The 18,251-nt window shown below is 32.1% G+C and overlaps 1 protein-coding gene across 1 annotated transcript; it reads left to right on the forward strand.

The window, feature by feature from the left end:
• Positions 1 to 2,118: 2,118 nt before the first annotated feature.
• Positions 2,119 to 5,898, forward strand: LOC109788060 (IAA-amino acid hydrolase ILR1-like 4). The gene is made up of 5 exons (XM_020346698.3): positions 2,119 to 2,520; positions 3,625 to 3,750; positions 4,034 to 4,348; positions 4,489 to 4,617; positions 5,348 to 5,898. The coding sequence occupies exons 1-5, from the start codon at positions 2,149 to 2,151 to the stop codon at positions 5,726 to 5,728; spliced, it is 1,323 nt and encodes a 440-aa protein (XP_020202287.1). The 5' UTR covers positions 2,119 to 2,148; the 3' UTR covers positions 5,729 to 5,898.
• The last annotated feature ends 12,353 nt before the right edge of the window (positions 5,899 to 18,251 follow it).

The raw sequence follows: 18,251 nt of genomic DNA on the forward strand, positions 1-18,251 counted from the left end.
TGTGGGTAGGGACGAATCATTGTAAAATGAGAGTTGCATTTTTCTCATTAGAAATATTTCTTTTATCCTCTTAGTTAAATAAGTCATTTATTTATTTTGCATGTGCCCAGGCTGGGTATGTCGAATTCACAGGCAATGAAATTTGGTTTTTATTTCTTCGGAAATATGGCATGCGCTTTGGGGAGAAAAGATTTCATTTTCATTTCACTCTTCAGTTATTAGATAACATGATTCGAACCAAATTACATTATTTTACATTAAATTTGTTATTATTTCACTCTGCTTTACTTCTTGGAATGCATTTTTCTATATAGATTAGAACATTAAAAAAAAATTAAAGAGAATATTTTAAAAATAAACATTTTCTAATGGTTGTGCTCACATTCATAATAGAACCCATAATAGAATGTGAGTATTAATGTGATTAAAATATTACATTTAATTAATATACATACTATGAATGATATTGACTACCTAACATAAAAAATGAACTTTTTATATCGTGTATTGACCTATTAAGAAAAAAAAAATTGTATATTTATATTGTATTTGTCGTCTATAACTTTAGCAAAAGGTATATAAAATTAAGAATATAATTAGTACAAAATAGGGTTGAAATCCACATGTTTTTTTAAAGATGAAATCCACATTTTTAACATTTTATAATAATATAAGAAATGAAACCTTATATATTAAATACAAACTTTTATCTTAAGGGGAATATTTTTAGGAAGTTTTTTTAACAAGAAAGGTTTTAGGAATTTTTTTAACTTTTTATCTAATTTGATTTTTATTTATCATAAGTATTTATAAATTAAATTTTTATATATTTAAAATAAATTATCAATGAATAAAAAATATTTTGTTACAATATAAATTATTTATCATAAATCTAAAATGTAATTTATATGTTTAAAAATATTTATTTATATAACTTTTAAATATAATTTATATATTCAAATATAATATTTATTTATATATATAATTTATTATAAATTTTAGTTACATATAATAAATATTTAGTCTATAAAATAGACATGCTAAAATATTAATAAATTTTAAATTTCATCTAATTAGTAATATTAAAATGCATTTGGAAAAATCGAATAAAAAATTATTTTGAATTTGACTATTTGTTTTTGATAAGGATGACAACGAGATAGGATGAGTACCAGTTTTATTATTTTTGTTTTTGTTCTCATACTTTATACTCATCTTCATTTCTATACCCAATAAAAATAAAATTTGTGTCTACATATGTGTTCCTATTAAATATTAGGTATTCCTGTATTTGTTTTGTATTTATCCAAGAATTAATTGAATACTTTTTAAAAAAGAAATATTAAAAAAAGTTAATATAGAATAATAATTATAAAATTATATTAATTAAGTTTTATTTGATATAAATTTAAAATAAAATAAAAATTATATAAATATCAAACAAATTTAAAGATAAATTAAATTTTTAAAAATTTAAATATATTCATCCAATCTCTCTGTATTCGAATTAATAAATCGGATATTAACTATATCTATGACATATCTAAGTTAAAGTGAATTTGAGTGTTATCTCTGAAAAGGATTCCCCAAACATTAAATTCAAGTTTACGCCGAACATATTAAAAATAATGTTTTAGTAGGATCAGTTATACTTAAGACATAATAAATACGCAAAAACTTTTCAAAAAATCAACAACTCATTATTACAATTTAAACCCAATGTACCATTTTCTTTCAATAACCAACTGACAAACTCGAGGAAACATATAATTGATAACGCTATAGTTAGTTTAAGTTAAATTTTAATTTCGTCATGTGAAGTGCAACCAACCCATTTCTGAATTGTTAACTCCAATTCCGAATGAAATCACTAAATTAGTTAGGTGAAAAGAAATTAAATTTATTTTTCCACAATTAAAAAAAAAAAAAAAAAAAAGAAGAAGAAAAAGTTTGGCATAAAAAAAAAATGAACAAGCAGTTGGGTAAGGACAGGATTACACGAAATCACTAACACAACGAATCATATAACCTTTTACTAGAATAAAGCACGTTGGGATTTTCTCTAACGTGGCAAATAATAATATTTAGTCTACTAAAGCTTTTGATATATAACAAAGTATTTTCATTTTTCACCTTCATATCTACCACATGGACCATCCAAGACTCATTCTCCTACTCTTCCTGTTCCTGTTCCTACCCACCAGCTTCTCTTTCACATGTCAAACTCCTTCAAGCAATGGATTTTCGAATCAGAGTTCTTCTCTGAAGCAGCAGATTCTGGAGCTGGCTAACAGTGCCAGCACGGTGAAATGGATGAAGGGTATAAGGAGGGAGATTCATGAGTACCCTGAACTTGCGTATGAAGAGTTCAGAACAAGTGGTATCATAAGGCGTGAGCTTGAGAAGTTGGGTGTTGATTACAAGTGGCCTGTGGCTGGAACTGGTGTGGTTGCAAAAATTGGTTCAGGGGGTCCTCCTTTTGTTGCTCTTAGAGCAGACATGGATGCTTTGCCTATTCAGGTCAGTGTTACAAATCACTCACAGTTTTGTGTTCTTTGTTAAGGTTTTTTGTTCTGTTTCTTACTAGCTTCTTCCAACTTTTTCTCCTTTGATGCTACATGGACACACACACTTGTTGGACATTATTAATTAGTATGTCTGCATGCTCCTGTTTGTGACTTTGAGGATGTATGAAGCTCTGACTTTTTTTTTATTTTTTATTTTCTTGTCACGGGTATCCTAGTCCACTCGGTCATACACTAATCCAAACTGTGACTCTCGCTGACCTAAAGAGTTTTCACATCAGATGAAGATCAATACGAGATTTTCTACCAAATTGACAGTCCTCATGAGTTATTACTCACAAAACTTAGAAAAGGATTCTAACAAACTAGTTGTTACTCACAAAATTTGTGGAAGAAAGGGAAAACAAGTTATTGTGATGTGTAATTGTGTTTATGAATTATGATCTTATTGAGAAGGTCATTGGTGTGTGTTTGAATTGGAAAACTACATGCAGCGGGTTAATTTTAATGTTTCGAAATAAAACATGAAACAGAAAGCCTTCTGTATTAATTTTGAAAGAGATTATTAAGAGTCTATTTGAGTAGTGGAGAAAGGAACAGTAGTACAGTACCAAGATATTTATTATCAAAGTCAGCTAAGTACAACTTGTAGCACTGTTTTTGTATTGGAAAGTTGTATCTAACCATAATTTTAATTTAAGATCTTTACTGAAATTCTCACCTTACTCTGTCAGCGTTTCGACTGAAAGGTGAAATCAATTAATTTCCTTTCTCAACTTCCAAAAGGCTTTAATTTTATTATCATCGTCTTTCTTCGCCCCCCCCCCCCCCCCCCCTACTCTTGTTTTGGTCAGACTTCGAATCTGTTTTTAATTATTTTTTATATTTCTAAAAGCCCATTTCAGATAAAAATAAGAAAAGATTCCGATCCCTTGTTAATTGATATTAGTATATTATATCCCATTGCAATACTTTATTACATTTGTTGCTAAAGCTAAGAATAGGGGCATAACATAACATTATTTTCATATACTCTAATCTCGTAGGACAGATTTGGGAAGTAATTGATGGTTAATTGAAATATATGCCTGCGAAACAGGAATTGGTGGACTGGGATCATAAGAGCAAAGTAGATGGCAAAATGCATGCTTGTGCACACGATGCACATGTTGCCATGCTTCTTGGGGCTGCAAAGATACTGCAAGAAATGAAAGACATGTTACAGGTAAAGTGGAACTGGAAATTGAACCTAAATAACTTAGGGTATGTTTGAATAAGTTTCCCCAGAAGTATTTTTATGAGAGAAAAATAGGAAAGAAAATCAAAATAAGTTTTTCCATAAGTTAAAACTAACTTATGTATGAATAGGAAAGAACTTTTACAAATTAACTTAGGCATAAGCTAAGTTTAGCTTTTAGATGAGTATTTTTGGAAAAGTTTATTTAAACATACCCTTAGGATATATCAGGCATCTTTCTTCCTTTGAAAACTTGGTCCTTCACATGCAGACCACTGTTGTTCTAATATTCCAACCAGCAGAGGAAAGAGGCACAGGTGCAAAAGACATGATCCAAGAACAAGTGCTTGAAGATGTAGGAGCTATTATTGGGTTGCACTTGGCACCAGAGTATGCAACAGGTGTTGTTGCATCAAGGCCTGGAGAGTTTCTAGCTGGGTGTGGAAGCTTCAAAGCAAAGATCAATGGGAAAGGGGGTTTAGCAGGAGTTCCCCAGCATTGTTTTGATCCAGTTTTGGCTGCTTCAACATCAGTGATTAGCTTGCAAAACATTGTTTCAAGAGAGGCTGACCCTCTAGACTCTCAGGTGGAGTGAAATTCTCAAATTCAGTAGTATAAAAAACACTGAAAGATGAAACTTTTGGAGCATTGATTAGTATGTATGACTGATTCTCTGTGTGATTTTAATGTTCTACAAAAGTTTATACAGAGATCTTAATTTGGCAGGTGCTTTCTGTGGCCATGATCCATGCAGGGTCTTCTCATGACATCATCCCTGATTCAGCTACATTTGGCGGTACTTATAGAGCATTCAGCAAAAAGAGCTTCTATGCACTGAGGAAAAGGATAGAAGAGGTAATTGTCTTGTCATGTCTGGTTATGAGCATTACATATTGTTTTGTTGAGCTGTTGAATTCGATATGAACTCATTAGCTCATGTTTCGATTCATTTTGCATTGGATTATCCAAAATCACATTGAAATACCAGTTAACATGAATTTAGATAAACACCTATGTGTTTGGTTTCATGTTGAAAAATTGATTCTAGATCTACTAACTTGCTTTTAGAATAAAAACATTCGAATATAAATCACATCACTTTATATTCAATTTTACCTAAAAATCAATTTTGCAAGTGCTCACTCAAATACATACTAAATCTTAAAAGGTGCCACAACTAGCCACCAACACCACCACTTTGATCAAGCACCACACCAAACACCAAGCACCAAGTCAAACACATTCAAACATGTTGGAATGAGCAGTATTGGATTTGGTTGAGTTGGTTCTCTTAAACAAAATCTTGAATTTCAAGTGTTGTGAATGAAAAAAATGTGATTGTAAAGGGAAACTTAACTAAAGATTATCAGTTAAATTTCTCAACAGAAATTAGTCATTAAGAAAGCTGGTGAATACTCCATACATTATAAAAAAAATCTTAAAGGGATCACCCAATGCACCTTACTTACATTTGTAATTGTTCCAGGGCTTGCCCTCTATATATGAACTCACTATGAAGCAAAAATTAAAGATAGAATGAGATTGCTGAATGTGAATTTAATTTCTTTCCCCTTCTTTTGGGCAGGTTATAAAAGGGCAGGCAGAAGTATATAGGTGCTCTGCAGAGGTTGAGTTCTTTGGTAACGAACATCCCACAATCCCTCCAACAACAAATGATGCGAGAATATACCAACTAGCGCATCAAGTCTCAAGTAAGATTGTTGGAGAAGAAAACATAGAACTAGCTCCTCTTTTCACAGGGAGTGAAGATTTTGCATTCTACTTGGAAAAGGTACCTGGCTCATTCGTTCTTGTGGGTACACGAAATGAAAAGAGTGGATCCACACATCCTGCTCACAGTCCTTACTTTTTCGTTGACGAAGATGTGCTTCCCATTGGGGCTGCAATTCATGCAGCATTTGCTCTTTCATATCATTCATATTCAACAAATTCTTACTTCTTGTAATATATGTATCTACCCCTTGTACTAAAAAAAATATTATAGTGTAATATTCTTGAGTGATGATATATAGACACTTCTATGTATCATACACTCCTTCACCATCTATTATTTATTTCAATTTATCTTTTTCTATAACATCATATTATATATTACACCTACATTTATTTCTTTAATTTCTTTTGTCTTTCTTTATCTCTAGGTGTCTAGTAAGGGGTGGTGTGGTGTGGTGTCCACCAATAATTTTCCAATATTCTTTGGCATATGGGAAGAAATATTTTCTGATGTCTATTGGATTTGCTTGACCAGGGTGCTATTACAAATACTATGCCACTCTTGCCAAAACAAAATAATTAAATAGAATAACACAATTAAAATGTTAATGTTATCGGTGTTTATATTTTTTTTTTGTATAATGACGATAATATAAGATTTCAACTTATGACTCAAACGCAGAAACTATCTAACTTGTCCCACACTCCACCATCGAGGTGAGCCAACCCTCTGTTTTATACTTCTATACCGTTTAATAAAATTAATTTAGTAAAATAAATCCACAGAAATAAAAACTCTTATCATTAGAATAAAAACCTTATATTTTTAACATTCACATTCAATTCCAAATTATTATGTTTTATAAGTTTGTTAATTTTTATATTAATTATTTTATATTTGTTATCTCTATTTTATATATCATTGATATGGGTGTGAAAAAAAATTCAAACTGATTTGAATTGATCTGATTCTAATTAAAAATTTGATCCATTTTGAAAAAAATCTGAACCAATCTACTTTACAAAAATGGTTCAATTATCCGATTTATTTTACAAAGTGAATCGATTTGGTTCAGTTCGATTTTTTTTAAAAAAAGAAAACCAATCTATATATGAGAAAAAAAATAGATAATTGTAATGTATCGAACCAATCCAATTTAAAAAAAAATCAGTTCATATTTTAAAAAAATTAAACCAATTCACTTTAAAAAAATGGATTGATTAGTTGATCCATTTTTATAAAATGGATTGATTCGATTCGATTTAGATTTTTAAAAAATCTAATGCATGAACACCCTTGATTATTAAAGGTAGAATAGTTTTCTTGATAATTTTTCTATTCAAAATTACACGGTTCAACTTATTTTCTAAAATTATTTTACCTTTTAGAATTCAAACCTTTCTTATTAACTATAAAACTAGATTATTGGCTTTTAATAAATTTAATGATGTCAATTAAAGACATGTAATTTTAATGGTTTTTAATTTCAATAACATATTTTTAATGTTTTTAATTTAACATTTTATGGATTTCTCAAGCCTTTCATAAGTAATCTCTATTGCTTTGTGTGCTCCTTCTTGACCTACTACTCTAGTGGCATGTGTTTTTTAGTTTTTCCCTTTATTTTTGTGTTAGTAGTATTAACAATACATAAAAGGATGTGCATGATCAAGACAAGATTTATGTATTTTTCTCTTCCTATATTCTCTCTTTTTTGAAAAGTTTACCATAAAGACTATTTTATTACTTTCACAATTCAATATATCTCTATATTGACTCTATATGAATTGCATTATTAATATATATTCAATTTCTCCCTCTTTTATTCAATTCTCATCCTACATTGAAATAATCGTCAAGAAGATAAAAGATACATTCTCTCCTTTCATTCTCATTCTTCTCGTTATTTTCACATACACGTTTTGAGATTTAATAACTCAATTTACATGAAAAAAATTAAAAATAGTACTTTTATTGTGAAATTGAATTTTAGACGTTTCATTTTAGTGTTGTATTACATTGACAAATGAAAAATAAAAAATTGATAGAAATTGTATACAAAAAGATACAAAGGTAACTTTTATTATTATTTGTGATTCAATGTGTTGAACATGCATGCATTATAATTATTTATTAATGCAAAATAGTTAAATTTGTAGAAAAAATGATTTGTTAATATTGAATCGAATGTGTTGATATATTTTATTAAAAAAATTAAACTTTTTAATAACAAGTACTAGACAATTAGACAATATGAATATCATTGGTACTAGAATTTTTTATTTATTTATATAAGAATTGTACATGACCAAAAGAATTAGATATTTTCAATCAGTTATAAAAATAGTAAATATTATGTAATTATAAACAAAAATAAACATTTTTGTTAATTTTTGAATAGTTTATGTTTAACAAATATTTTATTTATAATTTAATTATTATGTACAAAACATAAATACTTATTATCACATTTTCAATTTGATTTAAATACATTAAATGATATATTGATATTAATTTGATTTAAAAGTTTGAAACGTAAATTATAATAAATAGACATTTTTATTATAATTCTAGAGCATATAAAAAATAAATTAAAAAAAATACTGTAATTACAAAATATTTTTAATCTTAATTCTTGATTGACCAAATTAGACTATTATAACATCTTTATTATATTCATTGGATGTTGAATGTAAATATATAAACATTAATATTTGTAATTTTTAATATCAAATTTAATCATATTATAAGGGAAAAATAATATATTAAATAATATTTATTTATGTAATATAATTTTATGATTTAAAAAATTTTCATCAATTATATTTTAAGTTTTATATTTAGATCGTAAATAATAATTAATATAATATATTAATCTATATTTTTATTTTAAAATATAATGATTATGTTGAATATTTATAAAATTTTATTTTTAAAAATATATGCATCATTTATTTTAGATATTATAAAAATAAACTAAATATAATTATTTTAAAAATTTAAATATGTACTTTTTAATGTTGTATTGATAATCATACTAATAAATGTATAATTTAATTTTTATAATGACATATAGGTGTACATTTTTTTTCAAATTTATTGGCTATTATATCTTTTAAGCAATTAAGTATTTCATATCTAACGCTATTTAATAAATTTAAATACATTAAATTTTGGTTAAGCAAAATGATAAGACATTCATTGCAAATGTTACACTACATGCATATAGCCTCCAATTTAATTATTTTTTCTTATACTTTTCTCATGTTATTCCTCTTCAGATTATTATTAATTATCATCTTTTTTAATAAATTTAGGAGGTTAGATGTCAAAATGATATTTTCATTATTACAACATGCAATCTTAAAAAATTGAAGTATAAAATTGATTTCATCACGTTACAGTGTAAAAATTAACACATATTAACAAAATATGTATATGAATCAATTTTATCTGCGATCTTACATCTCACGGATAAACATCCTAGTAATTATTAGTTGATAATTATTTTACATTGAGAATACATATAAAAAACTCTTATCTGAATAGAGGTTACCTAGCTTATATAGCGACTGACGCGTATTCAGTTTCCATCATTGTCAACCTTGGAAAACTGTTGCATAAGTCACCACGAACCAGCTTCCTCAGATTATAGGTATTGCACAATAATTAACTATATAGGATAAGGTTTTGTATGGTACGAGAAATCAAAGTGCACACAATTTTGTTCAGATGCACCCAACCGAATATCGTGTAGGACATAGGAGCTAATTAATATGCTTTAGGTGAGCAATTATTAATTGATCGTGCTACACTATTACATAGTTGCTATCTAATTTATGTGATTAAGTGATATTAATTTTTAATTTAAAATAACTTAAATATATTATGTAGAGATCCGATGTGTCATATATACTTAGTCATTTATACTATCTCAAAACTTCTCTCTTATAGGATATATTTGATATATATTAAGTTACATTATAAAAATATTTTTTTTATACATCACTTAATGAATAAGTAATAGTATAAATATAAGTAAATTAAATTTATTATAATATTTTTTTAATATTAACTATATAATAAATTATTATTATCTTAATAGAAATGATATATAATGACGAGAATTAATAACGTTAATAATAAAAGTGTGATAATAAATGGTGGATTATATTTGCGATAATAATAATAGTAAATGACAATAGTGGTATTTGACAATAATAATAAAAATCAGAATAAAATCAATATAATAACATAATATTACATGTTTTTGTAATTAGAAATAAGTTATCCTATAATTTATTAAATAAAAAAATTAGAACGTGTCATGACTCTTATAGATAAAAATTGAAACAATTATAATTGTCATGACATTGATGAGTTTTAGCAAATCAATACATACACTGATATAACAAGTGAAACAATGAAACAAACAATTACATAGAAAAGCAGCAATAGGATGGTGCTAGTCCTAGTGCTTATGCTGGTCCCCATAATTACCATGCCCGACATCATGCTTTGCTACGAATGTTTGACTCATCCTTTTCATTAAGTCATATTACACCAGAACAACCATAACCAAAACAATGAACAAGCACAACATCACCACCGATACAAGATGTGCAGTTTTCTTCTGCTGCTACTATTTTGAATACAGTTGGTCATATGTAGTAGGGAAGAATATGCACCTGAAGAAGGAAGCACATCGCCATATTTTGAAGTGCATGTTGGCAAATTATTTTATAATTTAAAATTTAAATTAAATGATTAAATCAGTTTTTAATTTAAAAGATTTGTAACAGCTTTTTATAATCTTTGATGTTTGAACAAGCCTTTTGGTTTGTTTTTATTTATTATTAAATTATTAGTTTAAATCATTTGACCATGTATTACTGGTTCCTTAAGTGGCTTTTTTGAACTTTATCCTGTGTTGCTGCACGTTAGCAACTTTTACGTATTGTACTTTTCCGTTTTACAAAAGCTCGCAACAAGGATATTGCTCTCTATAAATACTACGCATGAGGAGAAATTAGAAGAAAACAACACAATAGTGAAAGTAATCTCTATCCCTAATATTATTTCATCTAGGTTCTTTGGCTCAAAGATTGGTTACTGCACATGATTGATCTGGGTAGCATCCGATGTGTTTTAATTGTGTAAGTATATATGTCTGGTAATAAAGTTTAAAAAAATGAATGATTTCAAATTCAGAATTTTTTATCAAATTATTTATCATGATAACCATTCTTTTTTATTTTGATATATAATTATATTTCTTCCATTACTTAAAGTTGGTTCCGTGATATTGAAACTCTTATGTTCAATATGAGTTAATATTTGTTGAATTATATTGGTTTTACAACTTGATACTTTCATTAATTTGTAACTAATGAAAGGATGATTGTTAATGGTTTCATGACTTAATGTTTCTGGCATTAGAAAGTTAGAAAATAAAATTGAAAAGTATATACACTTCTGTTGAAAAGTCCAAATTGGCAGCTGAAAGCAGAAATCAATTTTGGCAGAAATCAAACTTTGAAAAGTCAAAATTGGAGGCTTGGCAGAATGCAAAATCAAATTTGGCAGGCAGACCACCGAATTCCAAATTGGAGGCACCGAATTTGGAGCGTTCACACTGCAATCGTTCCTTATAAATAGCAAGCCCCTCCATTCATTTTATGTAATCCAACGAAAGCAAATACTTAGCAAAGCGTTTGTATAGAAAAATTGAGAGAAGTTCTTAATTTTTCTGGGTATAGTTGGGTCGTGGGTTGTGAGGGGTTGTGAGTATTTTGAGAGATTGTGAGTGTTTTGTAAACACTGTTTATATTTCCCTTTTTCAGTAAAATATCTGCAGCAGCCCGGAGACGTAGGCAGAGTTGGCCGAACTCCGTTATCAATTTTGTGTGTGCTATTAGTCCACAATTATTTTTGCTCCATTCTCAAATCTGAAGTTACGGGAAAGATCAGCGTAATTTTTCCTAACAACTGGTATCAGAGCCGGTTGTTTCTGCTAAACTCTGGCGAGGTTACTATTCATATGAATAGTATTTTACTATTCACGTGAATAGTAAATAGTGTAAATTGGTCAGCGTTACCAATTTGTTGGCAGAAGCGATCCGAGAAGTCAGATTTGAGTGGGAGCAATGGCGGCAGATGAAGGAAAGGTGAAAATTGAAAAGTTGGATGGTGCGGACTTTAGCTTTTGGAAGATGCAGATCGAAGATTACCTGTACCAGAAAAAGCTACATCAACCTCTCGAAGGAAAGAAACCAGAGGGCATGAAGGATGATGAATGGTTCCTTCTTGATAGACAAGCCCTTGGAGTTATCCGCTTGACATTATCTCGTAATGTTGCTTTCAACATTGCAAAGGAAAAGACCACAGTGGGTCTTATGACGGCTCTTTCCAGTATGTATGAAAAGCCGTCAGCCTCAAACAAAGTTCACTTGATGAGGCGGTTGTTTAACTTGCGGATGGCGGAAGGCGCATCAGTAGCGCAACACTTAAATGAACTCAGTACAGTCACAACCCAGTTGAGTTCAGTTGGAATTGAATTTGACGATGAAGTACGAGCATTGATACTTTTGTCTTCTCTACCAGAAAGTTGGAATGCTACTGTCACAGCTGTGAGTAGCTCATCGGGAAGCAATAAGTTGAAATCAGATGATGTTCGTGATCTGGTTCTCAGTGAAGAGATCCGACGGAGAGAGTCGGGTGAATCCTCAACCTCTTCAGTATTACATACAGAGTCAAGAGGGAGGGCTCCAACCAGAGGAAATGGACGTGGAAAATCAAGGGATAACAGGTCCAAATCCAGAAATCATCGTAGTTCTAACAACTCAAAAACTATCAAGTGTTGGAACTGTGGGCAGACCGGGCACTACAAAAATCAGTGCAAGAATGCACCGAAGAATCAGGAGGCGAAAGCAGAGGCAAATATTGCTTCTACCTCAGGAAGAGATGATGCATTAATATGCTCTTTGGAGAGCAAGGAGGAGTCTTGGGTGTTAGACTCTGGAGCATCTTTCCACGCTACTTCGCAGAGAGAATTCTTCGAGAATTATGTTCCCGGAAACCTTGGTAAAGTCTACCTTGGTAATGAACAATCTTGTGAGATTGTTGGAAAAGGTGTAGTGAAGATTAAGCTAAAAGGGTCTGTATGGGAATTGAAGAATGTCAGACATATTCCCGACCTAACGAAGAACTTAATCTCAGTAGGCCAGTTGGCCAGTGAAGGCTACACAACGACCTTCCATGGTGATGATTGGAAGATTTCCAAGGGTGCAATGACGATTGCTCGTGGTAAAAAGAGTGGTACTCTTTACAAAACAGCAGGAGCGTGTCATTTAATTGCAGTTGCAGCAAATGACAATCCCAATTTATGGCACCAAAGACTTGGCCATATGAGTGAGAAAGGGATGAAGATCATGCACTCTAAAGGAAAATTACCAGGTCTTCAGTCAGTGGAAATTGACATGTGTGAAGACTGTATACTTGGAAAGCAGAAAAGAGTCAGCTTTCAGACAAGTGGAAGAACCCCAAAGAAGGAGAATCTCGAGCTTGTTCACTCCGATGTGTGGGGTCCAACGACTGTCTCATCTATTAGTGGGAAGCAATACTTCGTGACTTTTATTGATGATCACTCTCGGAAAGTATGGGTATACTTTCTAAAACATAAGTCAGATGTATTTGAGGCTTTCAAGATATGGAAAGCCATGGTTGAAAATGAGACAGGATTGAAGATTAAAAAGCTCAGAACCGACAATGGTGGTGAATATGAAGACACCAGATTCAAGAAGTTCTGCTATGAGCACGGAATCAGAATGGAAAGAACCGTGCCTGGTACACCGCAACACAATGGTGTAGCTGAGCGGATGAACCGAACGTTGACTGAGAGAGCCAGAAGCTTGCGTATGCAGTCAGGCTTACCAAAACAGTTTTGGGCAGAAGCAGTCAACACAGCAGCATACTTGATCAACCGAGGTCCATCGGTACCATTGGAGTATAGAATACCAGAAGAGGTATGGAGCGGAAAGGAGGTAAAACTCACACATCTTAGAGTTTTCGGTTGCGTAGCATATGTGCATATCAGTGATCAAGGCAGAAATAAGCTTGATCCAAAATCGAAGAAGTGCACTCTCATCGGTTATGGTGAAGATGAGTTTGGCTATCGCCTATGGGATGATGAAAACAGAAAGATGATCCGCAGCAGAGATGTTATCTTCAATGAGAGAGTGATGTACAAGGACAGACATAGTACTGATGCCAGTAACTCAGAAAAGAGTAGGCCAGTATATGCAGAGGTGGATGATGTCCCAGAAAGTCCTATAGTTGAAACTCCTCAGCCAGAGGAATCAACAGAGCAAAGTTGTGAACAACAGTCAGACACACCAGAGCCTTCAACTTCAGCTCCTGTGAGGAGATCATCCCGGCCTCATGTACCTAACAGGAGATACATGAACTATATGTTGCTGACTGATGGAGGTGAGCCTGAAGATTATGATGAAGCATGTCAGGCCACAGATGCCAGCAAGTGGGAGCATGCCATGAAGGACGAAATGAAGTCTTTGATCTCAAATCAGACGTGGGAACTAGTTGAGTTACCCAGAGATAAGAAAGCACTTCACAACAAATGGGTGTATCGAGTAAAAGAGGAGCATGATGGCTCCAAAAGATACAAAGCTCGATTAGTAGTCAAAGGATTCCAGCAAAAGGAAGGAGTTGACTACACAGAGATTTTTTCTCCAGTTGTGAAACTCAATACAATCAGAACATTGTTGAGTATTGTTGCTAGTGAAGAGCTCTACCTAGAGCAGTTAGATGTGAAGACCGCATTTCTTCATGGAGATCTAGATGAGGAGATATACATGCACCAACCAGAAGGCTTCTCAGAGAAAGGAAAAGAGAATATGGTGTGCAGGTTGAAGAAGAGCTTGTATGGTCTGAAACAAGCTCCAAGACAGTGGTACAAGAAGTTTGATGGCTTCATGCACAAAGAAGGCTTCCATAAGTGCAATGCTGACCACTGTTGCTACTTCAAGAGATATAAGTCCAGTTATATCATTCTGCTACTTTATGTTGATGATATGTTAGTAGCTGGTTTAGATATGGATGAGATAAGAAGCTTGAAGCAGCGATTGTCAAGAGAATTTGACATGAAGGACTTAGGTCCTGCAAAGAAGATTCTTGGAATGCAAATCACGAGAGATAAGCAAAGAGGGATTTTGCAGTTATCTCAAGCAGAGTACATCAACCGTGTTTTGCAAAGATTTAACATGGGCGACGCCAAGCCAGTTAGTACACCTTTGGCTAGTCATTTTCGCCTATCCAAGGATCAGTCTCCTCAGACGGAGGAAGAAAGATATTTTATGGCTAAAGTTCCATATGCTTCAGCCATTGGAAGTTTGATGTACGCAATGGTCTGTACAAGGCCAGATATTGGCCATGCAGTGGGAGTTGTTAGCAGGTTTATGTCGAATCCAGGAAAAGCTCATTGGGAAGCAGTTAAATGGATTTTGAGGTATCTACGAGGCACCACAGAAAGATGTTTGCACTTTGGTAAAGGCAAAATAAAGGTGCAAGGATATGTAGATGCAGACTATGGAGGTGAAGTCGATCACCGAAGAAGTACCACCGGTTACATTTTTACTGTTGGTACTACAGCTGTTAGTTGGATGTCGCAGGTACAGAAAATTGTCGCTTTATCCACTACAGAAGCTGAGTACGTAGCAGTGACAGAAGCCAGTAAAGAATTGATATGGCTTCAGGGTTTGTTAACAGAGCTGGGATTCATCCAAGAGAAGAGTGTTTTGCATAGTGATAGTCAGAGTGCAATACATCTGGCAAAGAATTCAGCATTTCATTCTAGGACAAAACACATCGATATCCGTTATCACTTTATCAGATCTCTGCTAGAGGATGAGGTGTTAACATTGAAGAAGATCTTAGGAAGCAGGAACCCAGCAGACATGTTGACAAAGGTGGTGACCATTGACAAACTGAAGTTGTGCTCAACTTCAGTTGGCCTGCTAGAGTAACAGACCAGGGAAGGCTGCTGCATTGATTAAAGTGTGAAGACAGATTGAAATCAGTCTTCAAGTGGGAGATTGTTGAAAAGTCCAAATTGGCAGCTGAAAGCAGAAATCAATTTTGGCAGAAATCAAACTTTGAAAAGTCAAAATTGGAGGCTTGGCAGAATGCAAAATCAAATTTGGCAGGCAGACCACCGAATTCCAAATTGGAGGCACCGAATTTGGAGCGTTCACACTGCAATCGTTCCTTATAAATAGCAAGCCCCTCCATTCATTTTATGTAATCCAACGAAAGCAAATACTTAGCAAAGCGTTTGTATAGAAAAATTGAGAGAGAAGTTCTTAATTTTTCTGGGTATAGTTGGGTCGTGGGTTGTGAGGGGTTGTGAGTATTTTGAGAGATTGTGAGTGTTTTGTAAACACTGTTTATATTTCCCTTTTTCAGTAAAATATCTGCAGCAGCCCGGAGACGTAGGCAGAGTTGGCCGAACTCCGTTATCAATTTTGTGTGTGCTATTAGTCCACAATTATTTTTGCTCCATTCTCAAATCTGAAGTTACGGGAAAGATCAGCGTAATTTTTCCTAACAACTTCACGAGTTTCATTTTAAAAAAAATCACCTGCAGAATTTGTGTTAAAAAAAAATAAGAGAACGATGTTATTTTAACCATGCAAAACTCTTTATGTTTAGAAAATTCAATACAAATTAATCACGATAAAAAGTGTGAAAAACTTTTTGACCACTTTGGCCATGCATGGTTTGTGAATATATATAGCTAAATAATGGGTTTCGAATATGATAGTGCACCTGTTAGCGTGGCTAAATAAAACTTTTTAAACGTGGCAATAAAGTATATTATTATTATCACTTCTAAAAATAAAATAAAAAACTGGGGTGTGAGAACTTCAAAATTTTGGAAATTAGAGCGATGAGTAAATTCTTTTTCTGGTTATTGCGGAAATTGAGTTAAAGAACTCCTTGTAAAATATGTTTGTATACATATACTTTTTCATATCATAGGGATCTAGGTCAAAGTCTCTTGAATTTGTTATATATCGCGCTTTAATCATATTATCTTACTCATTTCTGAAAGCTTTAAAAATGTTGAAGATAACATTGATGTTGTGTACTCAGTACTCCCCCTGAATTCGGGGCATAGCCATTTGAGGACCGCAAGGACAGTGAATCAGGAAATGGTTGTGGGGGCAGTTCTGAGTTCATTCTGACACTCTCACACATAGATTCTTGGCCATTTCAAAGCAGATGAGTTTTGGTTTTTGTATCTATGAACTGTAGAAAAGGACACTTATTAATTTGAGTTTTGTACATATGTCTTTCTCTGGTCTTCATGCATGCATGCTCCATGCTTTTTAAAGGCCACCTGTCTTTCGCTACACCACAAAAAATCCATTACATGCCATGCTATGTTATCAGAGACTCAGAGTTGAGACCTTATTACTTATTAGTAAGGAGAAGATGCCCTATTCATTAATAACCATTTGTTTAGGTAAAATTCTTCCATCATACTTTTAAGTGATAAAAATAAGAAAAACTTATTCAAAAGAAATTTATGTTTATTTAAACAGATTCTAATGGTATTGAAAAACACAAATATTTTTTGTTATTTAAATGGGAGGGAATATTAAAATTCTTAAAGTCCATTTTCATCATATTTCAAATTTGAATAAAATTCATAAACACTTACAATGTCTACGGGAGGGGTCTTTTGCATCGGTTAAATAATCAATGTCAACGTTAGTTTTAAGGAATGAAAAAGTGTTAGTCGACGTTGTGATTGCCTCCCCCCAATCCCAAACTAGACAGCATCACGAACACTTGTCTTCATCTTCTTTCCTTGACTTCGCCAACGCCTCGCCATCGTGAGCCTCCACGAACCCTCGCCACCGTCAGCATCTGCTTCTGAACCCTTGTGAACCCTCCAACCTAGCTCCCACTCGTCCACGTTCTCGTTATGTGTGATGTGAATATAAGTTAAATAAATATAAACTTACATATATTATATCTGTCGATTTTTATATCTTACTATATATACTACTATTGTAGTTCATGTTCCTTTATCTTCCTAGATGTATAAAATAAAAATAAAAAAAACAACAACGCATGCAAAGGATTTTCGAAACAAAACGAAAAACAACAGCACTGCGCCTAGCAGCCACCAATATTAAAAATATTATGCATTTTAAAAATTTAAAAGACATTAAAACAGTTGTAGCTCAACTGATGTAATAAACCCCGTTCTACATCAGTTCAACTTGTGGCTCAACTGATGCAATATAATAAACCCTGTTCTACATCGGTTCAATGTCAAACCAATGTAATATACTTATTTCTATATCAATTAAATTACAATGATGCTAAAAAAAAAATACTATATTATATTTATTAAACTAAAACATTACAGTAGTCGGGAAGATGGAATGTTGCCAAACTATTTATATTCCCCTATCACTTTCTTATTTCTAATAGTATTAGAAGATTTAAAAAACTTATATTAAAAATAGGACTTCTAATAATTTCTCCTTAACAAAATAAAAGAAAAATGGCTTTTAATGCAGGTAAAATTTATGGGTTGAAATGTGAATGAATTAAATTCTACCTACTTCCATTTTCGATGTACCCAGCCTAAAAGTTATTCACGACATTAATAACAAAAGGAAAGGGTGTCATTGTAATTGCAATAGGAGAATTCAATAATATA

The sequence above is a fragment of the Cajanus cajan genome, chromosome 3 (genome assembly GCF_000230855.2).
Source record: "Cajanus cajan strain Asha chromosome 3, NIPB_CcT2T_4, whole genome shotgun sequence".
Lineage (NCBI taxonomy): Eukaryota > Viridiplantae > Streptophyta > Magnoliopsida > Fabales > Fabaceae > Cajanus > Cajanus cajan.

What these genes read in the sequence shown, in the direction of transcription:
- LOC109788060 (XM_020346698.3), top strand. Translation starts at nt 2,149, where the DNA reads ATGGACCATCCAAGACTCATTCTCCTACTCTTCCTGTTCCTGTTCCTA. An exon ending in AAATGAAAGACATGTTACAG is followed by an intron (nt 3,751 to 4,033) that starts GTAAAGTGGAAC and finishes CTTCACATGCAG; the next exon opens with ACCACTGTTGTTCTAATATT. An exon ending in TGAGGAAAAGGATAGAAGAG is followed by an intron (nt 4,618 to 5,347) that starts GTAATTGTCTTG and finishes TCTTTTGGGCAG; the next exon opens with GTTATAAAAGGGCAGGCAGA.